Source organism: Myodes glareolus, chromosome 13 (genome assembly GCF_982192425.1).
Source record: "Myodes glareolus chromosome 13, mMyoGla1.1, whole genome shotgun sequence".
Classification (NCBI taxonomy): Eukaryota; Metazoa; Chordata; class Mammalia; order Rodentia; family Cricetidae; genus Myodes; species Myodes glareolus.
Genome location: NC_142038.1, coordinates 8,886,614 through 8,899,711, shown reverse-complemented (window position 1 = coordinate 8,899,711; position 13,098 = coordinate 8,886,614). Strand labels below are relative to the sequence as shown.

At 43.6% G+C, this 13,098-nt stretch overlaps 1 protein-coding gene across 3 annotated transcripts in view; it reads left to right on the top strand.

Moving 5' to 3' along the window:
• Pard6g (par-6 family cell polarity regulator gamma) overlaps positions 1-5,646 on the top strand; it is a 67,608-nt gene extending 61,962 nt beyond the window's left edge. For 2 of the 3 annotated variants that reach the window (XM_087895912.1, XM_085676384.2), the window contains one exon: positions 2,961-5,646. In XM_087895912.1, coding sequence (XP_087752038.1) covers positions 2,961-3,817 — 857 coding nt within the window. In that variant the 3' untranslated portion in view covers positions 3,818-5,646. The remainder of the gene's footprint in view (positions 1-2,960) is intronic. The other variant, XM_087895913.1, reaches the window with a different exon arrangement.
• The last annotated feature ends 7,452 nt before the right edge of the window (positions 5,647-13,098 follow it).

Sequence of the window (13,098 nt, the reverse complement as noted above, 5' to 3'; positions counted from 1 at the left end):
CACATGACATCACCATCCTGGGAACTGCAGCAGGGTACCTGCAGCAGAGCACAGTCCTATAAATTCCCTCTGTGCCTGTGGAGCAGCATCTTATGCCGAAAAGTGAGAATGCTCAGTTGGTCGGCATGATGGGCCCTAAAGGGAACAGCTGCTTTGTCAGAACCTTTAGATCTACTGAAGCTGCCTGGTTCATAGTTAAATGAACGTGGGAGCTAGAAATACGGGATCAGGGCCAGAGACACAAGGGCTGGACACTAGGTTCTACCCAACACCTTAGAAGCCAAAAGTTAGGGAACCTGATTTGTTGAGTCTTACTGCTTTTAATTTCAGGGTCTCCAACATAAGAGGCCCAATGTCTTAGTGCTCCAGGTCCCACTTTATGGGAGAGGCAAAAGTCCCGCCTTCAAGCAGATAATAACTTTTAAAGAAACAGATAAAATGCATCCAATTAATTAGGTTCTTGGTGAGAAATTTGGAGCACACGTTCATGTCCCATGTGTTAGAGCAATACCTGGCCCTGTGAAGCTGTGGGGCTGAGGACCGGCTTCAGGTCTGGGGAAATTTGCAAGTCCACAGCCTTCTGCTCTCCCCGCACTGCGCAGCACGTTCACACCTCTTCCTCCAGGTCTCAGGTCTCGCCTTCCTGGATTTCCATAGCTGCTGCTGCTTGATGCTGCCCCGGTGTGGTGTCCGGGGCTCTTCACATCACAGATGCTGGTGCTTGTGGGGTGCCAGTGATAAGCTTCTGGGGTGTCCTGTGCAGAGGAGCTCAGGTGAGGGAAGGAGTTGAGTCATACACCACAAATCATTGCTTGCCGGCTTCCAGAAACCCGCTCCAAGCTCTGGCTCAGTGACTGTGTGAGGCTCTCTCTGGAGCAGCAGGCTCACAGTCAGCCCAGTGCTGACTCCAGGGCTGGCCTTGCTTCTGGCTTCAGGCAGTACCTCCTACAGGTAGTAACGGCAGTTCCTGACACTTAGCCATGAAGGTGTCACAGTTCTTCCCAACTGCTATGTGACCGTAGCGGGAGCTTTTCTTCCAGCCCTGACGGAAGGCCGGTGCTTCCTCTTGCACACAGCCTTCAGCACACGACCAAGTGACACTACCAGATGTGGATCTCTGCCCGAGAAGGGTCTCGGCTGCAGTGGGGCTTCGTAACCTAGATGTTGTCCTCTTTGGCACTAGCCCTCCTGGCTTCAGGTTTCCTCTCCATGTCAAGTTTCCAGACTTCCCCACTAGTCTTCTTCCAGGATGAATGACAAGAAGTTTCCCTAGGTGTTGGGACTGCCTTGCTAACTTCCAGGCTGTTTCTTCTCTGTTCTCTGTTGCAAGGAGTCGCTTGTTTGTCCTGGCCGCCCAGAACTGAAATAATCACACCGAAACTGTACTATTAAATCACCACTTAGCCCATTAGATTTAGCTTCTTATTGGCTAACTCTTATATTAGTTCAACCCATTTCTATTAATCTGTATATTGTCAGTTGGCTGTGGCTTACCAGGTAAAATTCCCAGCGTCTGTCTCCCTCTCTGCCTTCCTTCTTCCAGCATTCAGTCTAGTTTTCCCCACCTACCTAAGTTCTGCCCTATCAACAGACCAAGGCAGTTTCTTTACTCATTAACAAATAAAAGCAACACATAGACAGAAGGACCTCCCACAGATCTCCTTTTCTTTCCTCTTATCCAGTCTTCCCTGCCTGTGGCCTGGTTCTTTTTGTTCCATCAATCTTCTATCTTTTACAGACACGCCAGCGAGAAAGCCAGTATTAGAAAGACTGCTGGGACACAGGGCATGAGCGGGCCACCTCTTGGTGTCTTGCTGTAAGGGCATGGGTCTGAGAAATGGTCAGGCTTTGATGAGAGGAGTATTGGGAAGAGAAACAGTTTCCTAGCCAGGTTTTTATTGGCAAAGACAGGCACCACACCATCCCAAGTCCATGCAGAGGAGGCCACCATGAGGCGCAGACTCCACGGGAGCAGTGTATAAAATGGACACTTGTGTATCCAGGGAGGCGAGCCATGGGGATTGAGGCCTTTGATCTGAGTCCCAATGTGCTTTCTTCTATGGCCTCACGTGTCAAATATAAAAGTCTTAATAGAAAAATAAATGTGCTGTGTTTTTCTAACCTGAGCAGATGCTCTCTTCAGCATTCCCAAACACCGGGCTACTGCCTTTCATCTTTTAAAAACTGTGCTTTAGAGCAGGCTACTCCCTCAGCATACCCAGGCCAGCTAATTCATGTTTTATCTCACAGTGGTCTGTCACCCTGCTGGTGAAAGGTGCTGTCACACACCTCATGGGCCACTGATCCAAAACAGTCAAAAACAATTCCCTAGGAGATGCCTTCTGCCAGGGCCGGAGTGCTGCTGGCACCAGGGCGCTCACAAGAGGAGAGGGTTAACCTAAGATAGACCGTGTTCTCTGCCCCAGCAGCTGGAAGGTGAAACAAAAAGGGTCATTTGTAAACTTGGTGGATATTTTTAAGCCCCCCAGTCCAGCCGTATATCTGTGGGTGTTTCTTGCAACCAGGCCCTGCTGTGGTTAACCTTCGTTTGCAGAAGTTTCTTGCAGCCAAGGCCCTGCTGTAGGTTGACCTGCTTTTGATTTTGCCAGTTTTCCAGATGTTTAACTCTTCTCTCTTTTGCTAATTCTCTTCATTGCAGGCTCTTTTTTTCCACCTCTTCCCCTCTAAGTACTTTGGTTTTATGACCTGGGGCTAGTTTGGAGGTAAACAATGGGAAGGGAGGTAATTCCTGATCACCCAGTGTTTCTGCACATCAAGTCCCAGAGAGAGTACTTCCGGGATTCAGACTGGGGATGCAGTTACAAGGCAGGTGGAGAAAAACCTGGGCTGCTTGAGGGCAGTGGACATGCCCCGCCCCCCTCCCCCATGCTGCAACACTCATGCCCTTTTCTGCCCGCGTGTGAGACACTGCTCACTTTCCTCTCTCTGGACTGTTTCAGAAGAGGCAGACCACTACAGCTTCGGAACAGGTACTCTATCGAGGAAGAAAAAGGTGCTGGTGACCCTGAGGGATGAGGGCCTGCGTCGGCGGACACACCTCAACATCAGCATGCCACATGACTTCCGCCCGGTGTCGTCCATCATTGATGTGGACATCCTCCCTGAGACACACCGCCGAGTGAGGCTCTACAGACATGGCTGCGAAAAGCCGCTGGGCTTCTACATTCGGGATGGTACCAGCGTGCGTGTGACCCCCCACGGGCTAGAGAAAGTCCCGGGTATCTTCATTTCCCGGATGGTGCCTGGGGGCCTTGCAGAGAGTACTGGGCTACTGGCTGTGAATGACGAAGTCTTGGAGGTGAATGGGATTGAGGTAGCTGGAAAGACACTGGATCAAGTCACAGACATGATGATTGCCAACAGCCACAACCTCATTGTCACCGTCAAGCCTGCCAACCAAAGGAACAATGTGGTCCGCAGCAGCCGCACATCTGGTAGCTCTGCCCAGTCCACAGACAGCACCACCAGTCACCACAGTCTGCCGGCCCCCCACGTCCTGCAGAATTTCCACTCTGAAGACATGGAGAGCGACGAGGAACCCGACATCGTCATTGAGGGGGCTCTGGAACCTCAGCACATTCCCAAGACACAGGCCATCCCTCCGGGCAGCCTCTCAAGGGCCAATGGTACCAGCCTTGCCCACAGGCTGCACAGGGACATGATCCTGCATAGCTCTGGGCGGGAGAGCAACGGCAGTATCCACAGATTTCTCAGCTCCCTGAAACCAGACCCCCGACATAGCCTGGTCCTCCCTCAAGGAGGTGTGGAGGAGCACGGGCCAGCCATCACTCTCTAGGACCTGAGCCACTTGGGCAGGCTGAGGTCCCTACAGACTGTGTGGCCCCAAGACCCATGGGTGGCAAGTGCCGAGTAGCGTGTAGTACTTAGATGTATAGTGACTCCAAAGGGAATACTTTACATTTTTATGTCAATTTTAAATAAGAAAAATAATTGTGTACTTTTTCCTTTTTTTTTTCATCATCATTCCTAAGTCCTATTCTTTATTTAAGCTTTTGGACAAGAAAACTGTCTATTTTTATAGGATTTTTCCATGGAACTTAAAAATACACACACCTGCACATATTCTGAGCTCAGTGCGTGGCCAGAACCTTTGCAGAGTGAAACAAAATACTAAAGTACAGGGAGTATTTTTTAAAATACTTGTTTTTAAAATGAAGCTCTACAGATAACTTTTTTAAAATAGTAAAATTCATGTTTTTAACTAGTTCGTGTAAAACTATCTTGTGATGCTTGAGCGCTCTACAGACCCAGTGTGGCTATGACAGGAAAACGGGAACTGTCTAAGGATGGATTTTCTCACAGAAGAACCTGTTTTCACATTGTTTACAGCCAGCTCAGAAAGCCCACTGCCCTATACCCCGGAGCCCCAGCCTCAGGTCGGCTGCCATTGCTGTCAGCCTCTGACGGGGAGTTTAAGAAGCCGGCTGCTCTGCCGGCTGACAGTGAGCCCAGCGAGGCCACGTGGGAGTAAAAGCCAATGTTTACAGCAGTGTTTTCCTTGGGTTGACTGACCAGCGCAGGTTTAAGATGTCTTCAGCAGAAATGAGGGACAAACACCACACCCCTAAAGCCCCACAGCGGTGGGGTGGGATGTACGTGTTAGCTTTGCTTTGAAAACAGCTGCCTGTTTTTATAAGAGGAGACTGGAGCATGTCAGTGCACGCTCCTAGAATGGTGGTCAGGGGCAGGAACGCTCTTCTTTAAGGAGAACAAATCACGTGAATCTTAATAGTTTTGACAAATACTCTTTTCAGACCTTCTTAGAGGCTTATTATTGCCAGACCCAATTAAATTTTATATGAATTGTGTTTTCTGTTTGGATACAGTGTCGGGGAGAGAATGACGTGTTTATTAACTGAGAACAAACTGACCAAGTGAATCTTTCATGTAAATACTGGTTTTAAAGTGTCTTCTGAGCCTTGCAGGTTGAGAGCCCCACCTGCTGGTCAGAGGCAGAACTGTCCTGACTTCATGAATGGCAGAAGGAAACTGCATCCCAGTGTTGTGCTGTCTGGAATTTAAGTGAAGAACTTAATTCTTTTCCCTTGGAGAACTGTTTGTTGGGCAGAAGTAGCTTTTGCTGAAGAATTGTCTCCTCAGTCCATGTCTGTTTCTCAGTCGTGTGCCGAGGATTGTCCACCATTTGTTTCTGAGCACAAGAGTAAGATGCTCCCTGAGTCTCTGTGTAGAGTGTCTCATGTGTTGCTGCAGTAGTTTGCAATGTGTGTTAGTTACTATAAGTATTACAGAACCAAAACAAGGGTTGTTCTTGGCTAAGCTATTGCTTGGTATATTGTGTTGAGTACACTGGGTTTGCTACCAAGACGGAAAGTTGTTTCTCACCATGCTTAAGTTGTTCGGCAGATGTCAATCAGTTTACTCAAGGGAACTAAAAACAGCAGAAGAGGTTCCACCTGACCTTTGCAAGCTGTTGCTTATGAGGAGCTACATGTTTAGTGGATGCCTGAGTGTTTATCTAAACGAAACTCTACTCCCACATTTTATTTCTTCTTTCGAAAAAATAAAAATCTATGTCATTATATATTAAATGTTTTTGGTTTTATATATCAGAAAATAAAAACTTTTTTGCTTTTGAGTTAACAATGTGTGTTACTGATATACCTCTCCATTACTGTCTGTTGCTGTAAAGAAACATGACCAAAGTAAATTATAAAACCATTGAACTGGGGACTTGCTTGCAGTTTCAGAGGCTGAGTTCATGGCCATCATGGCAAGGAGCATGCAGGCAGGCGGGCGGGTGTGGCACTGGAGCACAGTTGAGAACTCACACCTGATTCACAAGCACAAGACAGACAGCTAACCGGGAATGGTGCAGGCTTTGGAAAACCCACCTCTTAGTGACACACCACCAAGGCCACACCCTCCTATTCCTTCCCAAACCTTCCCACCAACTGAGACCACGCATTCGAATATATGAGCCTATGGACGCCATGCTCATTCAAACCTCCACATACACTTTAATTGTGTTTGGAATAAGGGGAGAGAGTTTGGGTGCCAGTAGCAAGATGACCTGACAACATAGGACTGACTGGCATCTCTCAGAGTCTGTCGGGTGCCATCATTTTTTTTCACTTAACCCATGCACATTTTCTAAGTGCTGCTATTACCATTTTAAGGAAGAGAAAAATGGACCCACACTCAGACTGATAGGTAATTCAGAATATTCCTTTCAAGTCTTTTGGGGAAAGTTTCTTGAGTCGTTACACAGCTTCCCTTATGTCGTTTGTAGAGTTTTCACTAACATTATCACTCTGACATTAAAACTATAATGGCATCCTCAGGGTTCACTCAAGTCTTAAGCACTATGCTGGCCCCAAGCACCAGTAATCCCACAGGAGCACACATACACCCTGGCAGGAATGGCACCACTGGTTTCAGTGATTGCCTTCATTGTGATCCCAGACTACAACCTCTCCAGTTCAGAGCTGAGAAGCCTCGAGTCCCTGCACGGCTCACCTTACAGTTTGACACACTCTGAAACTTGGGTTTCACAACCACTCACATGGTACAGTGTGAAGGACAGGTGCTTGGGTGAGAACCAAGGTCACATACTGATCTAAGCATCTGAAGGTACTGTTCTATGTCTGGGAAGAGACACCGTAGTCTAGGCAAAAGAAAGCATTTAATAGGGAGCTCGCTGACAGCTGGAGATCACTGTGGCAGGAAGCAGACAGGCAAGCACTGGAGCAGTAGCTGAGAGCAGTGTGTCCTCATCTCCAGACAGCAAGCAGACAGAGATTAGCATGGGCTTTTGAAATCTCAAACTCACTCCCAGAGACACTGCTTCAACAAGGCCACACCTCCTAGCCCTTCCCAAACGGTCCCACTAACTGAGGGCCAAGCATTCAAACATAGAAGGTAACAGGGGCCGTTCTCATTCAAACCACAGAATCCACATCATAACCCCAGGGCATAGACAGATGCTGCCTGGGAGCTGACCTCCCAGCCAATGAAGTTAAGGAGGTTATTTAGCATTTTCGATTTTACAAGAAACAATCCTAGAGCATCTACACAGATGAGGAACAAAGGGTTGCTGGTAATACACATCTGATACCTGCAGTTTCCAGAACTTGTTATCAAAACGGGCAGACATTATTTTATCACTGGTACCTACCTGTTTTACCTGTCTGTGAAGATTATTATTATAATCCTGACCACTTACTCACAAATTATCTCCATTCAGAGATATCACTAGTAGTGTGTGTTTTTTAAGATTTATTTGGTGGGCTGGGTGATATTGGCACACACCTTTAATCCCAGCACTTGGGAGGCAGAGACAGTGATATGTATCTCAGTGAGTTCCACACCAGCCTGATCTACAGAGCAAGTTCCAGGACAGGCTCCAAAGCTACACAGAGAAACCCTGTCTTGAAGAAAAACAAAATTATTTGGTGGGATGATCATTTTCACAATATTAATTCTACTCTTTCATGAACATGGGATGTCTTTCAATTATAAGTCGTTCTCAATCTCTTCAGAAATTTAAATTTTTCTTTGTAGAGTTCTTTTCCCCCCTCCTTGGTTAGTTTTAATCCAGGATGTTTTATTGTGTTTGAAGGTTATTTAGATGGGAGTGCCCACCATCTTTCTGTGTTTGTTGTTGGTGTACAGAAAGGCTATTAATTTTTCTGAGTTGATTTTATATCCTACTTCTTTGCTGAAATCATTTCTACTTTTGTGGTAGAAACTTTAAGATCTCTTATGTATAACATAACACCTTCAAATCAAAATAATATGACTTCTTTTCCTATTTGTATCCATTTGCCTTATTGCTCAGCTAGTATTTTTGAGCACTGTTTTGAAAAGAAGTGGGAATAGTGGACAGCTCATCTTATTTCTGACCTGAATGGGACCGCTCCAAGATCTTCTCTATTTAAGATAATGTTGGCTGTGAGTTTGTCTTTTATAGCTTTTATTACTTTGAGGTACATTCCCTCCAGTCCTACTCTTCCTAGGTCTTTTATCATAAAACTGTTGGATTTCATCAGTTTTTCTTCATCTATTGAAATAATCATGTAATTCTGATCTTGAAGTCCATTTATATAATTTATTATATTTATTAAGTATGTTGGACTATCCCTGCATTTTGGGGATAATAAAACCAACTTGATCACAGTGGAAGATCTTGATATATGCCTGTTTTCATATACTAGTATTTTATTGAGCATTTTTGCACCTGTATTCATCTAGGACATCAGTCTGTAGTTTTTATTCTTTTGTTGTTTTACCAGGTTTTGATATAAAAGTACTCCTGGCTTTATAGAGTAAGTTTGTGAGTGTTGTTTGCCTTTCTTTTTAATGATCTAAGAATTGAATAGAGATCTCTGAAAGTCTAGAATACTACTGCAAAACATCTAGTCCTAAACTTTTGGGGGACAGGGGGAGAAAGTTTTATTACTCTTTCAATCTCCTTATTTATTATAGCTGTTTAGGTTTTTTATGTTTTCCTGGTTTAACTTTCTTAGTTTGAATCAAGAAATTCTTTCATTTCCTTTAGATTTTCCAATGTAATGGAGTAGAGGTTTTTTTTTTAAAAAAAAAAGTATTATCTTACAATATTCTGAATTTCTTTGATGGTGCTGTAATGTTCCCTTGTTATTTTTGATTCAGTCCATTTGGAGCATGTCTTCATTTGGTTAGTTGGGCCAAGAACCTGTCTAGCTTCTCACAGAATCAGCTCTTGCATTCCCGATTTTTTTTTCTTTGCTTCTATTTCATTAATTTCTCGCTTTGACTTACATTTCTTGCCATCTACTTGATTTGAGTTTGGTTTGTTCTTTTTACCTATTCTGGCTGGCTGACTCTCCTGAAACTCTATGTAGAACAGCTGGTCTCTAACAGACTCACCGGCTTCTCCTCTCAGTGCTGGGATGAGAGCCATGTGGCATCACACCCCACTGTTGTAGTTGCAACATTAAGTTATTTGTGCTCTCTCTGGTCTTTTAACCTAGGCACTTTAAGCTACAACTTTCCTTCTTAGATTTACCTTGAATGTGCCCTAAAGGTTTTTGTTCTGTGTTTCCATTTTCATTTAGTACCAGAGATTCTCTTATTTCTTTCTTGATTTCTTCTTTGACTCATTCATCATTCAGTAATGAATTGTTTAATCTCCATGAGTTTATGTACTTACGAGAGAGTTTCTGCTGTCAATTTTAAGTTTTATTTCACAACAGTCATAGGATGCATGGAATTATTTAAGTTTTTCTGAACTTGATAAGGTTTGTTTTGTGGTCTGTGTTAGATTTACATGTTCAATGCAATTCCAGTCAAAATACATACACACAACATTCTTCACAGAAATAGGAAAAGAATCCTTAATACTCATGGAACCAGAAAAGACCCTAAATAGCAAAAGCAATCATGAGGGAAAAAAAAAACAGTAATACTGTAGGGACTACCATTCCAGACTTCAAAGCATATTATATATATTAATAAAAACAGTATAGTAATGGCACAAAAACAAACATATACACCAATGGAGTAAAACAGAAGACCCAAACATGAGTACATGTGACTATAGCCATCTGATTGATATTTGGCAATAACAAAAATAAACACTGGAGAAAAGACAACATCTTCAACAAATAGTACTGAGGAAACCGGATGTTCACATGCAAAGGAATGTAATTTGATCCATATCTATCATCCTGCACAAAAATTAACTCTAAGTGGATCAAAGACTTCAATTTTAAACCTGAAATGCTAAAACTGCTAGAAGAAAACACAGGCGGTACCCTACAGAAGGTGTAGAAAAGGATTTTTGAATAGGACTCTATTATGTCCAGGAATTAAGGTCACCAAGTGACAAGTTGGTTTCTGTACAACAAAGGAAATAATCAATTTTGACAGCTATACCTCTGCTTCATTATCAGTATCCAAAATATACAAAGAACTCAAAAAAACAAAGTCAATAAAACAAATGACCCAATTGGTTTATTGACAACAATAAAACAATTAAAAATGGGCTATGAATCTGAGTTTTATTAAGAAGAAATTAAAATGGCTACCAAATACCTCAAAATGTGTTGCCCATTTGTGTTAGGGCCTCTATTGCTGTGAAGAGACACCATGACCACAGTAATGCTTATAAAGGAAAACATTTAATTGTGGTGGCCTACAGTTCAAAGGTTCAGTCCATTATCATTCTGACAGGAAGCAAGGCAGCATGCAGGCAGACATGGTGCTAGAGAAGAGCTGAGAGCTCCTACACCTTGACTCACAGGCAACAGGAAGTGGTCTGAGACACTGGGCAGTATCCTGAGCATAAATGAGAGCTCAGAGCCCACCTCCATGGTGACACACTTCCTCCAACAAGGCCATCCCGGGTAACAGTGCAACACCCTTTGGTGACTTTCTGTCACAACACCACACCATCCTTAGCATTGCTGAAATGCAAAGCACAACAGCTCTGACAACTCACTCCAATCAGTGACTGAGATAACAAACCAGCAAATGCTGGAAAGGATGTAGAGAGAAGGAAAGCCACATTTACTGTTGATAGAAGAGCAAACTGGTACAGCCTCTCTGGAAATCAGGATGGAGAATCCTCAAAAACCCAAACATACGCCAACCATCTGACCCAGTTCTACCTCTTCTCAGTGTATGAACAAAGCACTCAACATACTCCACAGATACTTACTCTGCTACGCTCACTGCTGCCCGAATGGCAATAGCCAGGAAGTGGAAACAAGCTAAATGTTCAACAGATTACTAGATAATGAGAATACTATTCATTCATTAAGAAAAATGAAATTCTAAAAATATAGTAAATGGATAGATCTAAAGATTATATTGAGTAAGGTGACCCAAGCCCAGAAAGACAAACACCATGTGTCCTCTCTCGTCTGCAATTCTGACCTCCAAGTCTCTAGATGTAAGTTATTAATGAAGTAGCTGAAGAAACCAGGAAACATAAAGGGACTGTGGTGGGGGAGGGGGTGCTTGAGAGAACAGCAAGATACCAGTGACATGAATGGAAAAATAGGAAAATGGGGAGGGGGCTTTAACTGGGGAAAGGTCAATAAGAAGGTGGGAGGAGACACAAATAGTACAAGGTTGTTTGGTAAAGCTTCAAGGAATCATTTTACATTTACCTAAAATTATACACACACACACACACACACACACACACACACACACACACTGTGTGTACTAGGTATATGCAGATATGAATACCTTAAATGAAGATATGCAACTTGGGTTGACAATGCTCTCCACAAGAGCCTTAGAGTATCATCTAGTAAAAACTGCAGTACCGCTGGGTGGCTGTGGTGCACACCTTTAATCCTAGCACAAGGGAGGCAGAGGCAGGTGGATCTCTGTGAGTTTGAGGCCAGCCTGGTCTACAGAGCAAGTTCCAGGATAGCTAGTGCTGTTACACAGAGAAACGATCTTGAAAAAAAAAAACAAAAACAAAAACAAAAACAAAAAACAAAAAAACCCTCCTATACCAGACATGAAAAACCTCTATTTAAGTTCGTGGTCAGCTCTAAAAATTACATGAAAGAATCTTGTAACAGAACTCACTGAAGACTTTACAGAGGAACCTCCCTCGATGTTCAGCTTTGTAACACAACAGACCCCCAAAGTCAACTGCCCATTTTTTACACCCAAACTGAAATTGTGCTAAAGTTTTAGTAGCAACGTTATCTACTTTCACTGTCTCATTTATTCAACTCTTGGTCCAAGAGTACGGACATCAGCAGCGGCTGACCTAATGTTTCCTAAGTGCAGGGCACTTCCAAGGCCTGGCCATCTGTTCCGGTCATGTATGTGGTTGGTCATATGACAAATGCATTTACTCCAGTCATTTGAAAGCACATGTAACAACAAACTTCACTTTTAAAAATAAGTAAAAGTTATCTTCAGGGTAAAATGTCTTCTTTTAAAAATGATCTTTTATAAGCTGTTGAGGTAGCACAAGTCACAATTCCAACAGTCAAGTTGCAGGGCCAGGATCTCCGTGAGTTTAAGGCTAACCTGAACTACTCAATGAGGCTTTAAAAAAAAAAAAAAGACGAAGAAGAAACAAAACAAAAAAACTTCACTTTCAAACTAGATCCCTAGATTAGGGATGTTTAAGTTTGTAGTTAAAATAGGTAATATTAAAGACTGAATAATCAGGACAGTGAGCCAGGCATGGTGGTGCACTCCTTTAATCCCAGCTCTCAGAAGGCAGAGGCTGGCAAATCTCTGTGAGTTCAAGGCCAGCCTGGTCTACAGAATGAGTTCCAATACAGCAAAAGATACACAGAGAAACCATCTCAAAAAATAATCATCAGGCCAGGTATGGGGAGTTACGTAGTCTGGAAGCCAGAGCTTCTGTCTGCGTACCTGAGGAGCTGAGGCTTGAAGGTGGGGGTCATGATGTAACTGGTCCTTCAGTAGCAAGAGCCAACAGTGACGTCCTCGGGAAAACAGCAAGTGCAAAGACCAGTAATAAAAGGATAAAATGGACTTGAACTGTGAACAGCGGAACCTTTCGCTTTAATGTTCAGCTGGGACTGAGTGAGTTATGATTGGCGTCATATGTACAGCAAAGCCTTTTCTATCTTGCTATCCTAACTTAACTAGGCCTTCCTTTCATTCTTTATTAATTATGGGTACCCAGATTTAATGCCTGGCACACAGTAAGTACTCTAGAAACATCTTCAGATGGTTTGTAGCCCCAGAAAGATGTGTCACATCAAGATGTTCTACACATCTTGATGTTTAAAGAGCTATACAGGAACCTAGGGATGGCATGGCATCATGTCCAAGCATGGGCAAGTAAACTCAAGTTTAAGAGAACTTGTCCCATTTGATGTTCTAGTTTTAGCACAAATCCAGGAGAGTACCTCAAGTCCCGAGCAGACTGGACCACTGGTAGTCTACACGAGCCTTACATGCCTCTATCAGAGAAAGCTGCAGAGTAACACCTACGTGAAAGGATAAGGAAAGGCTTAAAGGGTGACACACACCGGGCAGCAGCACAGCAGTCAGACACAAAATGCCCCTGCAGGAGTAGCTGGGACCACAAAAACGCACCACCCTGCC